Source organism: Dermacentor andersoni, chromosome 6 (genome assembly GCF_023375885.2).
Source record: "Dermacentor andersoni chromosome 6, qqDerAnde1_hic_scaffold, whole genome shotgun sequence".
Classification (NCBI taxonomy): Eukaryota; Metazoa; Arthropoda; class Arachnida; order Ixodida; family Ixodidae; genus Dermacentor; species Dermacentor andersoni.
In genome coordinates, this window is record NC_092819.1 from 130089031 (window position 1) to 130112923 (window position 23893).

Consider the following 23893-nt stretch of genomic DNA (forward strand, 5'->3'; position numbering starts at 1 on the left):
ATTCTGAAAAGCAATATTTCCAAGCTTGGTTACTCCGAATCCTTCAGGCACTGTATTTTTTTTTATTCTGTAGACAACAAGACCTTGCGCGCGATGATCCCCGTGGTGGTGCTGCTGCTTATGGCCCTGGTGGCGTTCGTCGTCCTCACGTTTGCCTTCGATGCCGGTGAGTCGCGACTTTGACAAGGAACATGCACGAAACAGTTTCGTTCTGCTTGGTGCTGCACAATGTGTTAGGCTGTTCAACCTCTTACTGAACGAGGTCAACAACGCGGCCTAGCTGGTACACGTCGGAGCTGAACCAGAGCTTTGGCTTCCACATTGAAAAATTGCTAGAAGAAACATTGACCCTAGTTTCTCCTGGAGCTGCATGCATGATGGTTCAGCCATTGTGAGAATAATGGTTAGTACGTGGATTTGCGTAAAGTTAGTGCTTTTAACTTTGAGCGGCTTTGTGATCCAGGAAATTGGTTAATGTTGCGATTAGCACTCTCGGGAAATTCACGCACTTTCAGGGGATAGACCGACTATCTATCTCTAGTGATTTCCCGCTAACTTGGGTCAATGGGTCGTCCATGTTTTAATAGATACAGCATCGCGCTCTTGTCCTGAGGGACAGGATTCGAAACGAACCGTCTGACCATCTTGGGTCACTGGGGCATGTGTGACTGAGTATGTATATATTTTTTTTTCGCTCGAGTTGCCGCGCGGCATAACGTCAGTATAAAACGAAATATAAGTACGCAGGCCCGTTTCATAGAGATACTGCAACGGTGATTGATGTCAGTGGGTATGTACCGCTTTTTAATGAACCTCTTTCACGCAAACTTGGACCACTACGTATGTGTCAGTGGGTATGCTCCACTTTTCAATGATAGCGCAACAATTACGCTGCGCGAGATGACGCAGCGTGTTCAATGGGAAGTGCGAGAGAGGATCCCGGCTGCATACGCGCTGGATACAGACGACAAAACGTGTTTTGGTGGGGGCAATACGGTGTCACGGCATTGATTCAGAGCTAATCGCATTAGTATCGACATTCGTTGTGAGATCGGTTCTGCCGGATTTTTACAGCGAACCTGTTGAGGGCTAGTTGCTCCAGGATTGTGTCCGTGTGTAGACGCAAAACTCCCCATACGTGGGTCGACCCTGAAGATAGTGCAATGCCGGGCCGACCTACGGCGGAGGTGAAGCAGGCGTTGAGAGGCCCACGTACACAGTTTAGCTGGCCATCCGTCTTCACAGAGTGGAAGGGCAGATTTTTTTTTGCAACACTCCATTCCGTTAGCATTGATGAATCGCAATGACTATGGATGTGTACAGAGCTGTATTGCCTTGCTGGGCTTACGGTACTATGAGTGCTTGAAAATTGAGGTAGAAAAAAAGCCACTATATAACGTCTAAAGCAGGTCTGAAACGTGAAGCACGATGACTAAATCCGTGTCCTAATCATTATTTCTATTGTAGCTCAATGATCAAAGTGCCAGAGTTCACTCTAGTAATTTTTGTCGGAAACTGTATGATCCGTCTTCTTGCCATGTCCCATGCCTTTACGCTTGTTCGATCCGAAACTTCCTGGGTGGTTAGCACACACCCCCACGCCGTAGCTCAGAGGCTACGGCATAGCGCTGCTGACGGGTTCGATATCTCAGCAATGACAGCCACGTTTCGAGGGGGATGAAATTACGTTGGTGCACGTTAGAGAATCACAGGTGGTCAAGGTTAACCCGAACCTCACCGAGCTTAATATTGCCCCACTAGAACGTACTACCTCATAATCACAACAGTCTGGTGCCGGGCCTGTTGGTACACAGCTTGACAAACAACAATACCCAGCCTTATATAGAAGACGCGCACAAAGGTGGAGAGAAAAGAGAACCACACACGCTAGGACTAGCAACAGAGTTTAATGGAACACTTCGGTCGAAAAGAGAAGAAAACCAACACGCGCATGCGCCATACAAAACCCCAGCTTGTGTGGTTGTCTTTACGCGTGCATAAGAGGTGACTCTTATGCACGCGTCTTCGAAAGTTGGGTTTTGTTGTTTGTCAAACTCATAATCAGTTCGTGGTTTTGCCACGTAATGCCCAGAGTTTATTATTATTATTATTATTATTACTATTATTATTATTATTATTATTATTATTATTATTATTATTATTATTATTATTATTATTATTATGTTGTTAGGTCAGTTGAAGCCCAAAAGTGAGACGGGGACAACAAGGAGATACACTGAAAAGTACCATGTCGCGGTTAACGTTTAATTAGAGACATAGCGCGATTAGTATGTATACGTGAATTTAGTGCCCAGCCGAAAGACACGAGGGACACCGCCGGCTGCTTGCGGCGTCCCTCGGAGCAAAATGACTCGTTACAGAGCAAAACGTGGCTCCGGGTGGCGTTTGTTACAGAAAGGTGCTAGAGTGTTGTCTGGCTGCGAAGTGAGTGTTCAAATTCGTCGAATCATTGTGTTTATTGTTGCTGCATATGTTTTGCCAAAATAAGTTACTAAGCAAATGCATGCCACGTGTGTCCATAGTATGCTTATAGACTTTCTGAGATCCTTCTGACAAACCCGCAAGGGTTTCCTCTGTAGTTTCGTGTTACATTGGGATAGAGGACCACTTTCTTTCGTGTACTTTCCTTTCCTTTGCGGCCTTCCGCAGAACTATATTTCCGTTGTTATGGACTCTCACGTACCACATGTCAACATGTTTTAGCGATCCAGATCGTTTCGGAACGCATTTTGCGTTTGTTTAGAGGCCAATATACAGGAAAGAAGCTGGTAGTACTCGCGACGGTGGAAACAGCCTTTCTTCCTTCTGCGAGCTAAAACAAAAGGATGGAGACAATGTTCCCTCTGACACCTCGTTCATTAGTGTTCGCTTGTTCACTGCTACAATAAAACTAGTGTTAGTTTTACTACTTAAGGTTTTTATGACCTACAGATATCAAAGCTGAGGTGCTTGATGTCTCGAACTTTGTCATTATAGTGCACTGCAATTTAAGGTATTTTGATTCCCTTACGGCGTATATTACAAATGAGGATAGGTTATTATATATATCGCCACTGTGGATTAGTGATGAGTTATTAACATATGTCAGTGATCATCTTGTTTTTAGATGCTTACATAACTTCCACTATTAGGGCAGAATAGGGTTTGCTGAAAGAAGTTCAAGCTTGTACACCCTTGTGATGTAATTTCAATTTCTTGTTTTTTTTAGGTGTAATTATGTATTTCAAAACAAATAACTGCGTTCGTGATGATTGTTATGACGCGTACTGCTGTACATTTGTATTTACGGGTAAATCCGACAGCATAACAACCTTCTTACCCAAAACTCGAATTTCTGCAGATTTATTCGCCAACAAAACGATCGGTTTGCTCTACCCGGCTTCTGGAGCTCGCGGAGCATATCCTCTTGAGAACCAGACTTCGACCGTGGGGAGCTCGTTGATTCCGGCGACCAAAGATGTGAAGAGTGTGCAAAACGCCACACCGACACCAATGACCACGACAGCAACGACACCTAGCGCTGGTGAGCTCACCGCTTTTATCATTCCTGTTTTCAAAGTTTCCTTCCACTCTGCTTCTTTTTCGTAGCCTAGGCTGTAATGCAGTTAACGTCCATTTATGCACAGATTTTTTTTTTCTGATGATGTAGTTCATTTGAACTTTTAGAAGAACTTGCGTGCCGGGTATTTAGTTACGTACAATACAGGGTGTCCCAAGTAGCATGCACCAAGATTTAAAAATATATGCAAATGCCTCGTAGCTGTACAGAACCAAGGTAATGTTCTATGCCGTCACTTGGACATAATCAGCTTATTTTTTGCATTACGCCTAATTACGTAATTCGTTTTAAATAATAATTCAAGTTCTCAAATATTATAATTAGATGAAAAGTGTCAAGGAGAAAACTGTAGAGCGACATGAAAAACCCCCGATACAGCTTTCTGCTGTACAATACGTGCTACATAAAAAAGTTTTTGCAAGCGTGAAAGAAGCCCGCGAATACGCGCAAAATTGCCGCGTGACTGGCCGCTTGAGGCCGGATCAACTGCGAACATCGCGACTGCAACAGAGACGAAATATTACGTCTGTTTTCCTTTCTGGCTTTCAATTTATGCTACATAGAAAACAAAGCTATGCGAAAATAAGGTTTCGCAATGAAACAGGAAGTGACCACAGTGATGTCCTACTTCACATGGTTCCCGCACTTTACGCGTATGGCAATATTATTTCATGATCTTGCACGAAAGTTTCCTTTTTAATAAGCAAAATATTTGCGCTACCCTTAAACGACATCATCCAGCAGATGCATCGATGCCAGCTTCTCTTCTTTTCGAAAACACTTATTTGTTCTTAGTTTGTTTCTGAAGTCATGACTATGAAGTTTTGTTTCTCGGAGTGTTAGGTTACGTTTTCGTCGCGGTGGGGGATGAGAAGACAGTTTCCTATTTAGGGCATTCGAAGCATGGCACAACTGCTTCTTTAGATAAGCGCCTTTCCGCTATAGATACGTCAGCCCACATCACTTGAGAGCGATGTAACACGCATTAATAGTGAATGTAAATACGATATAGGGTGTATGTGCTCGAACGGCGGCTACCGGGCAGCAGGCCATGTAGGCGTATTGCGCAACGGGGCACGCCCGGGTTGCCGCAAGTGAGCGTCAAATAAATGGCGTTAAAGCGCTGTTCTTGCGTTTCAGCAACCGCTCCAAAATAAAAGAAGTTAAACTAAGGACGGAGAAATGGAGGTGTGCTTACTTCTACCATTTTCCAGAGCGTGCACAGGCGTTTGCGATAAAAACAGGGAACTTTCAGAACAGCGACGACAAGATGGCTCTCCCATATCAGCATGCGCGGGTCAACTCGCTGTGAACCTTTACAAATACACGGTTAGCTATCGGCGCTTTTTAGTAGCTACGTGAGCCATCGATTGTTAGACTATGCGTATGTATCACGTGCAAGCGGTTCGGATCGCGGTCATGCGCATTTTTCATTGTGGTTTTCCAAACGGAATCGTATACGCATGTAGCACCTTGTTTACATAATATTGGCGTTAATATCACAGCTAGATTGTACGTGTTGCTGCAGACTCTAATTTCTACGTTTCCCCGTTGTAATCCGCCTGTCGAAACTCTTCGATGACTGCAAGCCCCTACTGGACTCCGTCACAACGCATGGGGTATACGCTGAATGCATCCGCCTTGAAGAGCTGACTAGCGTTTCGGAGTGGTTAACCTGAACTGAAAAAAAAAAAGAAATATGTATATTGTTGCGTGGTCGGAAGGATCTGTAGTCATAGTAGAATTCGCTTAAACCAGCGCTGGCGACATACTGTATTGCAATGGAGCCCAGTGGGGGTTGCAATTCCGACCGGTGGCCTACAAGACGGAAACGTAGTCAAGCAGGAGCCTCGTTTCCGTCCGTCCCGTTTCCAAATTGAAGACTCATGCACTAACGCGCGCAAGATAGACGTGATATTAGCGCCGATTTCATGTAAACAAGGTGTTACATCTACGCATACGGCCCCGCTTCGAAAACCCCAATGAAAAAAACTCAGTGCCCTTTCACTCTGTGAAGAAGAATGGCTAAAGAAGCTGTGTATGTGGGCCCCTTAATGACGAACTGCACATCCGCTGCGGGTCGGCCCGGCATTGCACTACCTCCGGGATCGGTCCACGCATGGGCAGTTTTTTGCTTACGACACGAAAATTTCCTTCGAGCGTAGAGGTATACAGCTTCGCTGTAAAAATATGCATGACCGCGATCCCAACCGCTTGCACGTGACACATACGCATAGTCTAAAAACCGGATGGTTCATGTGCCTGCTAAAAGGTGCCGAGAACAAACCCTGTATTTGTAAGGATTCACAGCGAGCGAGGTTATTCGCGCATGTTGATACACGAGATCCATCGCGTCGTCGCTGTTGGGAAAATTCCCTATTTTTTATCGCGAACGCGCGTGCACAACTTGGAGAATGCTGGCGAAACACACAACTTCATAACTTCTTCTTTAGTTCATCTTCCTTTATTTTGGAGCGGTTGCTGCAACCCACGACAGGGCGTCACATCATTTATTCGACGCGCACTTGCGGCAGTATGCGCGTACTTTTGGCTACGGACTTCATCAATATGGCGCACTGCCCGGTCATCGCCGTTCGTGCATACACCCCATAGAACACGTGATGGGAGGCTAAAGAAATCGCCGTGACTATTTAAATTGTCGCTAAGCACCACGAAAATGAGGTATATGTCTTACAAAAAATGTAGATGTCTTGTATAGACTCGCTTTTCGGCAAGTATACTTTGTCATCTTGCCAAATAATCAACTGCAGAATTTTGTATCTACGCAGTTTTCGACGCTTCTTCGTAGTTCACTTTGTAGGTACTTGCAGCGCTAGACTGCCTTTTAATGGTCGATGTACTGTCAATTTGTTTACAGTTCTGTGGCCTTTCCCAAAGCGTGGTAAGCGAATTCTCGTCCACATCATAATTTGAACACGAGCTCGTTATTTTAATCAATCAGTATTCGCTACTTTAATGACTTTGCATGCGCTGTAATGCCTTTGCAGTGCTGCCAATTCTAGGGAAGAGTCTCCACATCTAAAGAATTTACGCTTTGTTTGCGTAAATGGGGAAATTAGCCCCAACCTTGGACAATTTCACGCTAGGATATTAAAACGGCGAAACTGCTGACGTGAAGGCCTGTTCCGATTTTACTCACTGCAAATTACCTACGCAATAACCATGCTCAGCATGACTTTCGATAATATTGCTGCACAGTGAGCCTATCTCACATGGACCTTTTACTGAAGTACTGCTACCTCAATTTTGCTGTTCTTACCTCTAGCTTCACTGTCGATGCATACGCACTCTCGACGAAATGTTTATCTGTAACCGGTGAAATAAACGTACGCTGCAACACAAACCAAAGAGCAGAACGGACAAATCTGGGCGCGAGCGGATACATTTAGCGCCAAGCAGGACAACGCGGTCGTGGCACAGCCGACTACGCGCGCGTATCGCCATAGGCAGAGCAACCGTGGACAGAGTCCCAGTGGTCTTGCGTTCGGGTGCTTTTCGCTTTTGAGGAAATATAATAATTAGCCGCGTATATTCGTGCTTTTGCTGCAAATGACGCGTAAGCGAGTAATACCCCTGTCACACGGGAAGACTTAATGTCATTCGAATCTCGAATCGAATGGCATTCGATGCATCGAATGCTATTCGGTCTCTTGCCGTGCTACACAGTAAAATATAATGGCATTCGCAAATGATAGCAATGACGATCTGGAACGAAAATTGTGAAATTCAAAGAAATTTCGTTCCTATCAAACGCGTTTAAGAACTTTTGCGAGTACTTTCAGAACGAACGAAAACATTTTGACGCCAATTATTCACAACTAAAAGCACTTCGATCAACACATCCAATATGGCCGACCGACGCAACAGACTCCTGATGCAAAGAGTAATAGCGCTTGAGCACAGCCCGTGGTGAAAATATCATCCCGGCAAAACTAATTATTCCTTTTTATAAGTCTAAAAAAATATCTTCTCACTTTGCTGATGCACGCATTATTTTTTCGCGTTGCGTGTTGCAGTTGTCTATCTGGGGTCAAGAGTATACGTTCGGTTCGAAATCGAATGCGAAGGAGTTCCCCTAACTCATTCGATGGCAAATGTCATTCCATTCAAATGACATTAAATTTTCCCGTGTAAATCCCGATTAGTGGGATTATATGCGAATGTCATTCGATTAGAATGACATTAAATCTTCCCGTGTGAGAGGGGTATAAGTATGGTGGTGCTACGTCAGTACACAGCCTTCACAATTATTAATATATTTTGCATTGGTGGCGTGAAGGGGCGCGCCGTCTTTACACTGCTGCATTTTGCAAGGATGGTCCGGCGCCTATCTTCCCTACATTTCGAACAAGGTTTCTATAATTTTGGCTACTTAGTCATGGTGACGTCTTTTTCTGCGTCTATATATATATATATATATATATATATATATATATATATATATATATATATATATATATATATATATATGGCTCCAAGCAGGAGGCTGCGTTAGCGTATGAAGTTGCTCTGCATACTACTTCCACTTGAGTCCAGTGGCTTCATTATTTAAATATTTAGAAAGGTCATTAGAAATAAATTCTAACGTTAAAATTTGCAGTCTATTTGCATGAAACAAAAACAGTTACCATTACAGAAGTCAAATTTACATTTAAACCACATTTCTCAATAATCTAGGGAAACCTAGGCAATTTTTATCCGAGTTTAGGAAAAACTTTTTTCGCAAGTCGGCAGCACTAGCCAAGAGACAGAGAACATCGCTCTCATCTCAGTTTTTTAGTGCCAGTAAGGCAGCATAACATCAAATAATATGTCTTACAAAGGAATGAAGTGGTGCTGAGAGGATCCGCTTTTCATGTCGACATTTCTTGCCTTGTCACAAGTACTCCAGAAATTACAATGCGATTTTTTGTGCACATACTTGACGAATTTTTCTCGTCCATTTACCAGATATATGCAGTGATAGCTCGCCTTGTAATGAGCAGTGTATCGGCAATTTATTTACAGAGCCATGGCCAATGCCTGACCCAGGTAAGTCATATCTGCGCATATCATGAATTCAAGCTGATTATTTCGAGCAGCAGGCCTTCTTAACTTTCATGTGCGGGTACGCTATAAAGTTTGTAGAAAGAGGCTTAGACAATCACCCGAATTTTAGTTACTTAGGCGTCTTACACTAACTCTACCTCGAACAATATACCTTACCAACAAAAATTTGACCCTGAAAATATTCGCTTTCCGATTAGGTATCTGTTATCTTGTCATAGAATCGACTGCAGAAATTGAACTACAATTCATTAGCTGCAAAGTTTTCGATGCTACCTTGTAGTTCACTGAGTAGATGTACACCAGTTTTTTACGTTACCTAGTTAAATCTAGTTAGGAAATATCTGAAGCCCCAGTTCACCTTGTAATTATGTACCTTTCATTTATTACAGGCCCATGGCCACTGCCTGGACCAAGTAAGCACATTCTTGTTCACATGATGACCTGAGGACAAGCCCCTTATTTTGAGCAGTAGACTTTTGTAACTTTCATGTTTCTAGATACGCTATAAGGGTGAACAATTTCCTAAAATTTCATTTTAGATGCCTGTAAGCAACACCACAACGAAGAATATATTTTCTTAAGAAATAGCACGTACTCAAAATATTCCCTCTTCAAGTAGGTATCAATGACCTTGACTCACAATCTACCGAGAAAAATCACCATACGATTTCGTATTTGAAAAGTTTTCCACGCGTCCTTTTAATTAATTTAAAAGATATGTGCATTTGTCGATTGTCCTGTGATTAGCAATTTACCGGCAATTTCTTTACAGATCCATGGCCAATGCCTGAACCAAGTAAGCCAATTCTCGTGCGGATAATGATCTGAAGACAACCCCGTTATTTCGAACAAATTTTATGCATTTATTTATTTATTTATTTAGAAAGACCTCACAGGCCTACGAAGAGGCGTATAGTGAGGGCGGCATATGGTACAGTTTATCACAATATACAATCGGCAAAAAGGTATCGATGCATAAAGGGATTAAAACATTGGCACAAAGCGATGAAATTCACATATGTACAGAAAGACGTCAAAAAAAGAAAAATAAAGAGGAATGAACAGATAAACATTGCATAAAAGCAGCAACAACATCAAAAAGTATTACATAAAAGCAGCAAGATACTTTGCGTTCAGACGTTATACATAGCGTAATATTTAAAAAAAAAAAGAAAACAAACATGGCAGTACGCGTGCCAGTACATTACTGCAAAAGGCATCATGATTTCTGAGCGAAGCAATGCTATACGGAAGGCTGTTCCAGAGACGGATAGCGCGAGGCAGTGGTGAAAAGTTAAATGCTTGTGTCGCTCCATATACGCGGACATAGCTGAAATTATTGTGCAACCTGTGCGTTGTGAAGACGTGGTGTTCCAAGCATGGCAGGGATAATCCGTCAGAGTGAATGAAGTTATGGAATAATGACAGCGATGCAATATCCCCGGCGAGTATTCAACGACTGCAACGATAGTTGGGCTTTGAGCTGTGTTATGCAAGACTGGAAGCTGTAATTGTGAGTAAAGAAACGACTTGCCCTATTCTGAATGATTTCCAACGTTTCAATTAGGTTATGCTGGGGTGGAGACCAAATGGGAGACGCGTACTCAAGCTGGGGTCGCACGAACGTTAAATAAGCCATTCTGCGCAAGGCAGGTGGAACACTGCGCAAGTCCCGGCGCAAAAAACCTAATGGTGTGGATGCATTGGCAGATACACACGTGACATGCTCAGACCATGATAGGTTAGGTGTAAGGTGCATCCCAAGATACTTATATTGTGTAGTCGGGGATTTACTACTATTGTTAATGGGGTAGATAAATTGCAAATTAACAGGTTTACGGGTGAAAGACATTGTTTTACATTTTGACACGTTTAGTGTCATGAGCCATATAGTACACCACTGGTTCACTATCTCTAGGTCTCGTTGGAGCGCTATGTGATCACTGTTGGCTACGGGACGGTAGATTATGCAGTCATCGGCCAATATTTGTGTGCAAGACGTTATGTTGTTACGCAGATTATTTATATGGATTAGACACAACAGAGACCCAATGACGCTTGCTTGTGGCACACCGCAAATAACATTAGATTTGGGGGAACTGAAGTCATTAACAAATGTAAATTGCTCTCGATTAGATAGCAAGTTACGTAGCCATGACAATGTACAGGAGTCTAACTTTAACGCAGATAATTTCGATATGAGGCGGCAATGTGCAACAGGATCAAACGCTTTGGAAAAGAATCCTTATAGCGATTGCTGTAGAACTTACTGAGGCAGTATAAGGAAATCGCAGTGATTTCCGCCTCTCTCAGGTGCCGACAAACATCACTACGAAAAGTGTACGTCGCAAAAAAATAATCAAAGCTGAGAAGATACGCTTTCTGACTTGGCATTCGTTACCACGTCTCACAATCTAATGACGAAATTGCCGTTCAATTTTGTATGTATACAGTCTATGACGCTTCTTTTTTGTTCACTCCATAGATATGTGCAGTTTTAATTTGCATTGTAATGAGCGATGTACGGGCGATATGTTTACTGACCCGTGGCCATTGACTGAGACAATCAAGCCAATTCGTAGTAAAGCAATGAAGGGGGCTAGTTGGTGAACGTTCATGGTTATATTGCGCTCAGTTTTACAAACACGATATTAAGGAAGGACAGGACGTGGACGGATGTAGCGCAAACTACCAACTGTTTAATACTGGTAAAGAACGCGCTTATATACAAGGAGATATGGAGCGGGGGGGGGGGGGGGGGGGGGAAGGGTTACATATAAGATATGACAAGGTGACGACGTGTGATCATAGTTCGGGTCAGGCATACATTGTTCACATGCACCCGTTCGCCCTGGCAGACTCGACCTCAGCTTTGATAAGCGCGATGGACGGAGTGCTTACGCACATCTCTTTTTCTTGCGCTACATCCGTCCACGTCCTGTCCTTCCTTAATATCGTGTTTGTAAAACTGAGCGCAATATAACCATGAAGCCAATTCTCTTGTACGTCATGATCTGACGATGAGCTTGTTATTTTCATCAAGAGGCTTTTATAACTATCATGCCTGTACATTCGCTATGAGGCTGAGGACATCGCCGGGATGTCAGTTTCTTTATGTGCCTGTAGGCAGTACAACAACAAAGAATATATATTACGTTGGAAACAAGCTGTGCTAAGCATATCTCCTTTCGCGTAGGCATCAGTCACCTCAGCACGCAATCTACTACACAAAAATTGGCATAGGATTTTGTATATACACAATTTTCGATGTTTCTTTGAGGTTTATTTAGTAGATACGAGCAGTGTTAGATTGCCTTGTAGTTAATAATGTACCATCAATTCGTTTACAGAACCGCGGCCAATGCCTGAGCCAAGTAAGCCAATCATGCCTAGCATGATCTAAAGATAAGCCCTCTATTTCGAAAATTTTTTCCGATATGTTCATACCTATGTTGATGGCTATAAAAATTACGGAAAGAGACTGAGGGCGTTGCACTAATTAGTTCCATTAGCGTGTCCGTAAACAACACCAGAACAATAAATATATCTTGCAAAAAAAAGCAGTAGGGTAGAGAGCATTCTTTTTTAGTATATGCATTCATTAGCATTTCACAAAATCTACTGCAGAAATCACCAGGCAATTTTGTATGCGAACAGTTTTCGACACTGCTAGATTGTTCATTTAGTACATATTTCTAATGCTAGTTTGCCTTGCAATAATCGATGTATCGGAAATTTGTTTACAGACCCAGGGTCCGACAGCGAGCCAGGTAATCCAATTTTTGTACACATCACAATCTAAAAACAAGCCTGATATATTGAACAAGACGCTTTCGTAATTTTAGCGACTACATACACGTCATCAATCCTGTAGAGGCAGGCTCAGGGCATCGCCGTGATTTCAGTTCTTTTTTTTTTTTTGTGCCCGTAAGCAACATCGCAACAAAGAATACATCTTTCGAAAAAAAAAAAAAAAAAGAGACAGTACGGCAGGGAACATTCGCATTTCTCGTAGGCGTTACCCTGCTGCACAATCTGCTGCAGTTTCGAATGTACAAAGTTTTGATGCTTCTTTGTAGATACTTGAAACAGTAGATTTCCTTGTAATTAACGATGTGCTTGCGATTTGTTTACAGAGCCGTGGACAGTGACTGATCCTGGTAAGCCACTTGTCGGACACAGTATGATTTGAAGACAAGCTCGTTATTTCCAGCAACAGCCCGGCGTAGCATTCATGCCTAGGAGTACCCTATATAACCTTCGGGGGGAGGCCGAAGTCCACGCCGTGATTTCAGTTTATTTGCCCGTACGCAGCACCACAAGGAAGTTATATCTTTGAAAAAAATGCAGTACGGCTATGAATATTCGTTTTCTGTGTAGACATTTGTTATCTTACCACGCAAGCTACTGCATACATTGCCATATGATTTTGTATGTACATGTAGCTCATTAAGCACATATCTGAAGTGACGGTTTCCTTGGTAATGAGGATTTTACCTGTAATTCGTTTACAGCTCCGTGGCCGATGACTGAGCCAAGTAAGCCAATACACGTGTACATCGTGATTTGAAGAAAAGCTTGTTATTTAAGATAACAGAGGGGGGAGGGGAGTACTCTAAGTGTCCACGTAATAGGCATGTTCATTTTTTCCGTTGCTGAAGTTCTGATTGACTTGGCTGAGGCACGCATCTGAAGGAGACAGGCGCCCCCAACCAATCAGCACATCAGCAGCAGACGAAATAGCCATGTCCATTAGGGACCCCCCCCCCATGTTTCTGTAACTTTCACGCCTGTTGATACGCTACGTATGTAATGGAAGGAGGCTTAGCACATCGCCGTCATTTCAGTTTCAAAAAGAGGTTACAAGTTTTACCATAACCAAGAATATATTTTACGTAAGGAACAAGCTGTAGTCAGAATCTGTTGCCCATCGAGTAGGCCGCAGCCATCTCGACACACAATGTAGAGCACAGAAATTGTCATACGATTTTATATATACGCTATTTCCGATGCTTCGTTGCAGTTTATTTATTAGATGCAAGCAGTGTTAGGTTGCCTTGTAGTTAATAATGTACCATAAATTCGTTTACAGAACCTTGGCCAATGCCCGAGCCACGTAAGTCAATTGTCGCGCGCCCTGATCTAAAGATAAGGCCGGTATTTTGATAAAAACGTTTACGGTATGTTCATATACCTACGGTGATGAATACAGAAATTATGGAAAGAGACTGAGGGCGTTGCACTAATTAGCTTAATTGGCGCGTCTGTAAACAAGACCACAACAAGGAATTTACCTTGCAAGAAAAGCAGTAAAGAAGTGAGGATTCTCTTTTCGAACACGCATTTTTTAGCTAGTCACATAATATCCTGCAGAAACTATCATGCGATTTTATCTGCGCACAGTTTTCGACGCTTCTAGGTTGTTCATCTAGTAGATATGTCTAGTGCTATTCTGGCTTGTAATAATCGATGTACCGGAAATTTGTTTACAGACCCACGGCCCATGAGCGAGCCAGGTAAGCCATTCTTGTGCACATCCTAATCTAAATACAAGCTCGTTTTATTGGGCGAAATGTCTTCGTAACTTTCAGGCTTATCGATGCGTTGTCAATCTTATGAAGGGAGGATGAGGACAGTGCCGTGATTTCAGTTACTTTGTGCCCGTAAGCAACACCGCAACGAAGAATACCTTTCACAAAAAAATAGTACGCCTGACAATATTTGCTTTTCTGGTAGGCATTTGTTGCCCTGCTGCAGAATCTCTATGAGCTTCGAACGTACACACTTTTGGCGCTTCTATGCAGATACTTGAAGCACTACATTGGCTATGTTATTAACGATGTACCTGCAATTTGTTTACAGACCCATTTCCAATGACTGCGCCAAGTAAGCCAATTATCGTGCATACCATTACTTGATGACATACAATTATATATAGCAACAGCATTCCGTAACTTTCATGTTTACGGATACGCTACATATGCATTTAATGGAAGGAGGCTGAGGACATCGCCGTGATTTCACTTTCATGAATGACTTGCGAGCAACACGACAACGAAGAGCACATTTTATATATGAAACAGGCTGTGCCCTGAACATCTCCTTTGAAATAGCAACAGTGACCTCGACGCACAATCTACTACCCAGTAGTTATCTTACGATTTTGTATATACGAGATTTTCGGTGCTTCCTTCCAGTTACGAACGATAGATACGAACATTCTAAGATTGGCTTGTAGTGAATAATGTACGTTCAATTTGTTTACAGAACCGCCGCCAGTGCCTGAGCCAAGTAAGCCAATCGTGGCGCGCCACGATTTAAACATAAGCCCAATATTTCGAGCAACAGGTTTTCGGTATGTTCATACCTATTGAAATTCCTATAAAACCTGTGGAGAGACTGGAAACGTTGCAGTAATTTGTTGCTTTTAAGTGCCTGAATACTATACCACAACGAGAAATACATCTTACAAAGAAAGCAGTAGGGAAAAGAATATGCTGTTATCGAATAAACATTTACTACCTTGTCACACAATCTACTGCAGAAACCGCCATTCGATGTTATATGTGCACAGTGTTCGATGCTTATAGATTTTTCATTTAGTAGGTGTGCGCAGTGCTCGTTTTCCTTAGTAATTAACGATGTACCGGCAATTTGTTTACAGACCCAGGGCCCATGAGTGAACAAAGTAAGTCATTCTTTGTGCACGTCATGATCTAGAAATAAGCTAGGTATTTCGAGCAAAATGCTTTCGTAACTTTCATGACTACGAATAGATTATACACCTTGTGGAGGGAGGCCGATGACATCGCCGTCATTTCCGTTTCTTTGTGCCCATAAGCAACGTCGTAACGTAAAATACAATATACAAAAGAGTAGTACGGTTGCGAACATTCGCTTTTCTAGTAAGCAATTATTACCCCACTCCATAATCTACTAAAGAGCTTCGAATGTGCACAGTTCTTGACGCTTCTTAGTAGGTTCTTTGTAGGTTCTTCAAGCAGTATATTGGCCTTGTATGTACCTACAATCTGCTTAGCAATGTACCTGCAATCTGCTTAGAGACCCACTGCCAATGACTGAGCCAAGTAAGCCAGTTCTTGTGCACATCATGATTTGATCGCAAGCGCGTTATTTAGAGCAAGAGCCTTACGTAGCAATCATGCCTAAGGATACCCTACACAACTTTTGGAAGGAGGCTGACGACATCGCCTTGATTTCAGTTTCTTTGTACTCGTAAGGAAGACCACAACAAAAACTACATCTTTAAAGATATGTAGTAGGGCTAGAAAAACTCGCTTGTCAAGTAGGCATTTGTTACCTTGCCACAAAAGCTACCGCATAGGTTGTCATACGGTTTTAGATGTACAGAGTTTTGCAGCTCACTTGGCACATATTCAGTGACAATTTTCTTTGTGATGAGGATTGTACTTATAATTTGTTTACAGCTTCGTGGCCAATGACTCAGCCAAGTAAGCTAATACTCGTGCACTTCAATATTTGAAGCCAAGTCTGTTATTTAGAGCAACAGCCTTTGTAATTTTCATGCATATGGATACGCTATGTATTTAATGGAGGGACGCTTAATACATCGACGTGATTTCAGTTTCATAAACAGCTCGCAAGCAACAACACAACGAAGAATATATCTTACAAAATAAAGAACTGCTACTCAGAAGATTCGCTTTTCGATTAAGAACCTGTCACTTTGCCCCACATTCTACTACAGAATTTGTCCTGTGGTTCTTTATGTGCCTACATTTCATAATTTTTTGGAATTTATTTAGTAGATAAGTGTAGTGTTAGATTTAGAAGTAATGAGCTATGTGCTGTTTACAGCGTCATCGCCCATGCCTCAGCCAGGTAAGTAGATTCTTGCGCCCATAATGATTTGAAGACAAGTTCGGCATTTCGAGCAACAGGATTTCCTAACGTTCGTGCCCATAGGTGCGCCATACAACAATGCTATAGGGATGCTAAGGACCTCGCTGTGATTTCAATTATTTGAAATGTCTTTAGGTTATACCTTTAAAATAAGCGACTCCGACATAATGGCTGCCAAGATCTTCCTTTCGTTGTGTAGAATCTCCATCTTAATGACAATGATAGACGAGAGATTCCACCATCGGAGTACAACACCCTGCTGCCCGAAAGTGCAGGGGAACTGTAAGATGGCTTTTAAAGCAGTGCACTCTAGGCTTGAGTTTAATATTCGCTGGATATGGGCTCGGCCATCACTCAGTTGCAGACATAACAAAATGGTTCTGTTTGAATACCACGATGTTTGCAGCGTCAAGCCGCCGATGTCAGCAAACCCGTGCATACGATCGAATATGTCTCCGTTAGCTTCACGCAAACAATGCTTGTTACGTCAAGCATCACCCAGCGCACGACGTTCGTGAGCGTTTGCGCAGACCCTACGCTGACAAACCGCTTTCCCAAGCACGTTCTCTTAGAGACCAGGTGTAGTACAGTTCTTGCAGACGCCATAACATGCGAATGAGTGGGCGAGCACGGGATTTACTCTTACATTTTGTGGGTTTCCGGGCAGTGACCATTACTCGAACTCCAGCGCAAGACCTGTTCTTCTTGATCAATTCCACGACCTACTGTATAACATTTTAGCAGACAATGAGGAAAAAAAGAACCTCTAAGGGATTACACTATTTCAATCCTAGCAGCCGCGCGGCCGCGCCTTCATAGTTTCAAATTTCATTGCACTGCACAGCGAAGTTATCAAATATCTGGGGCATGTATCGCATGTATCGACGCGCATTTTTCTAGCCGCACCCTGTCAATAATGTGAAATGCCGAGTTTACTACAGCTCCTCTGCGAATGCTTACCGTCATCGCCGTACTCCTGAAGGCAGGGCCGGAGCGTTTCGGGCGTTGCTGTGAGGGTGAGCACTGGCGGCCTCTACCGGCACGCTTGGTCCCTGCTCAATGATCACGTGGTATTTCTTCGTCCGCGCGCTGCCGTAGGCAACCACGGGATGCGCAGGTCGCTCTTTATACAGTAGGTCGTGATCAATTCGCGCACCTAGGTACAAGTCTGAGCTGTGAAAGTAGAGCCGAAAGTTTCCATACAATGCCTGTTTTTTTTTTTTTTTCGGCGAGCGCGGTGCTTCAATGTTCTCATCGGATTCTTATTCTGTATAGTTCTGCGTTGACTTTGTCGCCATGTGTTTTTCGCAGCAGGATGGAAAAGCATTTATTTCATAATCTTGGCATGTCCTTCCGCAAAGCGCCTTGTCACTTCCTTCTGTTTTCCCTTCGAAGTTGCTTCACTCCGATAGCCGTTCAGCACGTATTGCTTGAAAGTTTACTTATCTAATCACGTGGTGTCAGATCACCAGAATGGATGAGTTCGGATAATTCCACAGCGTCAGACATGTGTGCTTCATTCACAATGGTTGCTTTTTTCAAAGTTGAACTTTGAGGATGACGTCTTTTAATATTCTGAATGCATGTGTAAGTCCTATTAGTAGTCACAGTCGCTGGATCGCGATAACTATCTTGGAATCTTTTAACGCAAGCACAAACTCTTTCTTCACATTCATCAACGATTTCCTCCGCACGTTCTTGGGGAGCAATTTCAATAGTGCGTTGCTTGCGCACTTTTCAGAATTGTGCCCTGCATCTGTGCATTCAAATTTGATTTTCCATCTACTGAATGCATTTCGGGTTTTGTTGTAGCGTTCTTCACAGTAATCGTACTGGCTGTGTACTTGTATACAGGATTCCACTTGCCGTGTGAGTCGAGACTACGCTGTGTTAGGTCGGCGGTTAAAATTTCAGCTTTGCTCCCTGGCCTTCTTCACAAATCTTCAATTGTGACCTAAAGATTTTCCAAGGCAGTTTTCAAATTCTAATTCCTTACATGCGTGGACGCCTCTCGTTATTTCGTCCATCTCTATGAGGCTACGTGTTTTTTTTTACGCCGTTCAGGGTCTTTCTTCTTCATTCTAGAAACAAGTTAATTTCTTTAAGCTTACGAGCTCTTTCACACGTTTCCAAGAGGAGGTGATCGCTTTTCTCCATGATCTCTTCAATTCTCAAGCACGAGGTATTCTGTAAAGCTATCAGCCTGTCCAAGATCTATCCGCGGAGTGCCACACAGTCCTTGCTAGACAACATGCGCGATGCATGTGGTTTTCATAATTTGCGATTTGCTTCCACGCCACTTGCGGCTCCATGGGCAAGGCAGCCAGAACAACTCACATTGAACGACTTCAACATTCCAGCCTCGTGTACCTCGGAGTGGACATCGTAACGAAGGCGCCGCTGATCAACCGGCACACAACCAATGGCTTAGATGGCTAGGCCAACAGGTTCAGGCTTCCAAAGGAAGCTCGTTATCCCGGCCTTGTGAACCTCGCAGCCTTCGTCATTGCAGTGACGAGAGGCGTTCGCATTCGATGGTCTGATCGCTTCCAGGAGTAAGCGTACAAGAAGGGTGTCGCTGCATAAATTCGTTGTCTTGACTTTGCGAGCCTACAACTTCTCACCGAAGTGAAAATTTACTTAGTGGGCAGCCAGAACAATTGGCTGGTTCGAAAGCTGGGCTGACAGGATTTGCTTCGCGTTCTCCGTGGACATTCCGGCCTTGGGCAACTCGGGTCATCTCACTGAAGGGTAAGGCCAGACAGGACAAAAGCAAAGGGAAAGTGCTCCCGCCTCGCCAACTTCCGTACAACGAAAATTTTCAGCGCGAATTAAACACGGACGAAATAAAGACGCATGAAAGCAGGACCAGCGCTGATATTGAACCGGATTCAGTTGAAAGTTAGCGCTGGTCCTGTTTCAATGTGCGTCTATTTTGTCTTTGTCTAACTTGCACTGAAAATTTTCGTTTACCATGAACCAACTAGCATATTCCAAGATTCTTCTCCTGACAATGTCTGCCGCCGCATCCGTTGATAGGCTAGCAGTCTCGGTCTCAGTCCAACCCGCAGTCACCGTCCCGGGTTTCACGGCACTAAATGTAAATAGCCATGCCCGAAGACATGGCCGCCCAGATTTTTCTACGTTAGTGCTGCCTCCAATTCTAGTGTTGAGGAAGGAGGGTGTTGCTACCTCTGTCTTCTATACGGCAACATTACAACAAAAATATGTATCTTACGATATAAAGTAGTTGTGCTGAGAAGGTTCCCTATTCGCGTAGGCATCTATGAACTTGCCCCAGCCTTCTGCAGAAACGTTTCAATCATTTTTGTGTGCATAGCTTTTTTTGTGCGTGGTTGATTTAGTAGATACGTGGAGTGGCAGACTGACTTGTAATGAGCAATGTACGGTTTCAGCCTCATTGCCACTGCCTGGGCGAGGTAAGCCAATACATGTGCACATCATTATTTGAAGAGAAGCATATTATTTCGAGCAACAGGCTTTCGTTATTTTCATGCGTATGTATATGTATTTAATGGTAGAATCTTACAACATCGCCATGATAACGGTTTCACGAAGAGCTTGTAATCTACGCTACAACGAAGAACATATCTTACAAAAGAAAGAACAGATGATCAGAAGATTTTCTTTTCGTGCAGTCATCTGCAACCTTGTCCCGCACCTTACTGGAGAAATCGTTTGACCATTTTGCATGTACCTATAGTTTTCATTGCTTCTTTGTAATTCATTAAGTATTTACATGGCAGTGGTATATTGTCTTGCAAAAAGTGATGTAACCGTAATTTATTTGCAGCTTTGTCGCCAATGCCTAAGCCAACTCTCGTGCACATCATGAGTTGAAGTCAAGAACGCTAATTCGAGCAAAAGACTTTCGTAAAAGACGCCTTTGAATAGGCCAACAAAGTTACCAGCCGCGGTTGAGGACTTCGCCACCATTTCAGTTTCTGTGTGCCTATAAGAAGCATCACAACGAAGAATATGTCTAACAAAAAAGTTGTGAGGCTGGGAGGATCCGCTGTACGACTAGAGATTTTTTACCTTGCCACACAATTTACTGTAAAAAATTGCCTTCCGATTTTGTGTGCACACATCTTTCTGTGTGGTTCATTTAGTAGATATGCGTAGTGTTAGACTGCCTTGTAATGAGAAATGCAATGGAAATTTGTTTACAGATCCACGACCAAAGACCAAGCGACGTAAGACAACTCTCGCTTACATAACATTTTCAACGCAAGCCCGGTATTTTAAACAACAGGGTGTCTTAACTTGAATGGTTACGCTGTAATACTTAAAGAGGGAGATCTGAATTGAATTCTTTGAAAAGCGCTTAAGCAACTCCACAACAAAAATATATCGGACAAAATAAAGTAGTGTTGCTGAGAAGGTTTTCATTTCAATTAGGCATTTGTCACCTTGCCCCACGATTTTCCGCTAAATGTCCCAAAAATCTTGTATGTACACAGTTTTCATCGCTTCTTTGTGATTCATTTAATAGATACACGCAGTAGCAGAGTACCTTGTAATGAGCGATGTACTGTTTACAGCATCATCGACAATGCCTGCTCAAGGTAAGGCAATTCTCTTGGCCATCCATGACATGAAAAGTCCATTACTTCGAGCAACAGCCAACAATATGTTGCATGCCTGTGGATACACTACAGACTTGATTTACACGCGCTTAGGACATCGTCTTCATATCAGGTTCCTGAAAGTGATACAATCAACATCACAACGAAGAGTACATCTTATCAAAGAATAACTGTTGCTCAGTAAACTCCCTTTCGATTAGGCGTCTGTCACCTTCCCGCACAATCTACTGCAGAAATTACCCTACGCTTTTGTAGGCATCTGGTTACTGCGCTAGTCCTTGCAATTCTTTTAGCAGGTATTAGTAGTGGTAGATTCCCTTGCAATATATAGGCGATCTGTTCGTAATTTGTTTACAGCCTCACCGCCAAGGCATAAGCTAAATAAGCCAATTCTCGTTCAATTCTCGTGCATGATTTGAAGACAAGCCAGTTTTGCGGAGCTACAGGCTTTCGTAAAAATCCTGCCTATGAATTGGCAATATAACTTACAACAGAAGGTTTAAGACATCACCGTGATTTCAATTTTCTAAAGCCCTTGTAAGCAACCTCCCATCGAAGAATAGTTTTCACAAAAGAAAGATGTAATGCTTAGAATAATCGTTTTTCGAGCAAGCGTATTTTACGTTGCCACAGAATCTGCCACAGAAATTGCCCTATGATTTTGTGTGTACCAAGCTTTGGTCACTTCTTGTGGTTCGTTAAGTTGCGTGCAGTGGTAGATGACGTGGTAGTAAGCTAAGCACCTGTATTTTGTTTACAGTCTCATCGCCGATGCCTAGGCAAGGTAGGCCAATTCTCGTGCATATCATGATTGGAAGACAAGCTTCTTATTGAGAACAACAAGCTTTCGTGGCATTAATGCGTACTACGTGACATCAAAAGAGGCTCAAGGCATCGCCGTGATTTCAGTTACTCACAGAGTCTAAGCACCATAATTACAAGTAATGCGTATTACCAAAAAAAAAAAAGTTGTGGCACAGAGAATATTCATTTTTCGGATAAGCATATGGTACATTGCGGCACTACCGCAGAAATTGTCCTACGCATTTGTACGTCCACAGTTTTCGACACTTATTTGTAGTTGATCTGGCAGATTTGCGCAGTGCAACATTTCCTTGGCTAGTAGCATGTTTTCAGCCGTTGTTGTTACCAGCCGATGTGCCTGTAGCTCGTTTTCATATTGTCGTTGTTAAGCTTGTCGGGAAGAGCGGTCTTGCAAAGTATTTGAACAAAATTCAGTGGTCACAGTGTGCACAATTCAATTTATTTTAAAATGTACACTCATTCTACAATGATTCTATACAGCCAGCACACTCGTGCTTAACAGCAGAGGAACTCCAAGTTTGCTCTTAGGCAGGCATTACATATCGTGGTACATCTATTCGAATCTGGGGCCGATTTCGGAAACGTGCTCGTTCGCAAGTGATCTTTGTCATTGGCTGGCCGCCTCCGCTAATGGTATGTTCAGCATCAGAATTGGCGCAAATTTGCTCGTACGAGAAATTCTAGCGCAAGAACTTTTTTGTGTGTGTGAAACCGTGTCCTGATACTCGGATATGCAGAAAGCAGCTTTCCCGTTGAACACATTTGCATGTATGCTATTTTCGACTTTGTCCCCTTAAAAACAATGTGCGTGGTCCCTTTCATTTTGGTGGAAGGCTCGTACGTAATCAAGACAATGCTGAATGTCCAAAGAAAACGGACAAGTAACACAGTGGGGATCCCTGACCATCATGGGGATCCACCATCATCCCCTGTGAACATCGCCAAACAGGTGGTCTTCGAAACTAACTGCAATCATGAATGGCCTCGGCCTTCATTTTTTTTATATATTTAGTGAGGAATCCTGCGAGTCGAGGCATTTGAAGGCTATGAATTGCTTTCCGACTTAAGCTGCACTGTTTAAAGAAGAAACGGTGGTCTGATGTTTGATGCGCTCAGAGACGAGCAGAAACATAAATATTGAATACTTGCTAGGGTGACAACAGTTACAATATTATTATCCCCCTAAAGCAATGATTTTCAATCATCCATATTTATATCTATCATTGATGTGTGAACGTTTATGTTGAATGGAGACTTACATTGCGTCAACACTTACATTCTTGTACGGGAACTTCGAGTACGCGAATGTCCCTGTGCGTGTTTCCTTCATTATTTGTTTTTATGAGGTTGATAAACACAACTTATATCAGAAAAAAGATGAGTAGCCGGCGCAACGTTTCGCGCCAAGGACGTCTCTCTAAATACAGCTATCAAAAAATTGTTTGACCTCCCATCCCTGATATCTTCTAACATTCATTCCCGCCGACAACTGCGTTATTTGTCGGGAAATAATGACCACGACAATACATCTTTTGTAATCTGATATCCGTGTTATATAACCCTGGTGCGAGGAATGGTTCCTGATTCCAAACATTAACAAGTGCACAGTCAGGCGTCTTTCCCGAACTGCTAAAAGCCAGTGTCTTTACTGTGGATAACATTTCTTTTGAATCTTAACCCTTACTACCTCGGAGTCTACCTCACGGTTATAGTTTAACGCGATTTCTGACAATGGTAAGCGTATGCTTACAATGTGCGTCGTTAGCTTTATACTGCTTCTTCTTGTTTAAAAAAATTATTTACAAGACATTATTATGTTCCAGACCAGAGTATGCTGTTGTCCTATGAGAGCACAGTCGCGACAATTTAGTGGCTTTAATTGAACCTTGTGCTGAATGACTCTGTTCAGACTATGTTGTCTTAT

At 42.8% G+C, this 23893-nt stretch overlaps 1 protein-coding gene and 1 long non-coding RNA gene across 2 annotated transcripts in view; both read left to right on the top strand.

Annotated features, from left to right (window-relative positions):
* Positions 1-23893, top strand: part of LOC129382569 (uncharacterized) — a 29592-nt gene continuing 5699 nt past the window's right edge. Inside the window, exons 1-14 of the mRNA XM_072288993.1 lie at positions 1-166; positions 3362-3544; positions 6459-6482; positions 8552-8632; positions 9040-9063; positions 9423-9446; positions 12001-12024; positions 15315-15338; positions 16099-16122; positions 16490-16513; positions 19951-19974; positions 20728-20751; positions 21100-21123; positions 21905-21928. Coding sequence (XP_072145094.1) covers positions 94-166; positions 3362-3544; positions 6459-6482; positions 8552-8632; positions 9040-9063; positions 9423-9446; positions 12001-12024; positions 15315-15338; positions 16099-16122; positions 16490-16513; positions 19951-19974; positions 20728-20751; positions 21100-21123; positions 21905-21928 — 601 coding nt within the window. The 5' untranslated portion in view covers positions 1-93. The remainder of the gene's footprint in view (positions 167-3361; positions 3545-6458; positions 6483-8551; positions 8633-9039; positions 9064-9422; positions 9447-12000; positions 12025-15314; positions 15339-16098; positions 16123-16489; positions 16514-19950; positions 19975-20727; positions 20752-21099; positions 21124-21904; positions 21929-23893) is intronic.
* LOC140218802 (uncharacterized) lies at positions 13162-14536 on the top strand. Its single transcript, XR_011894992.1, has 4 exons — positions 13162-13188; positions 13743-13766; positions 14143-14166; positions 14513-14536. It is a non-coding gene; the product is annotated as an uncharacterized lncRNA (long non-coding RNA).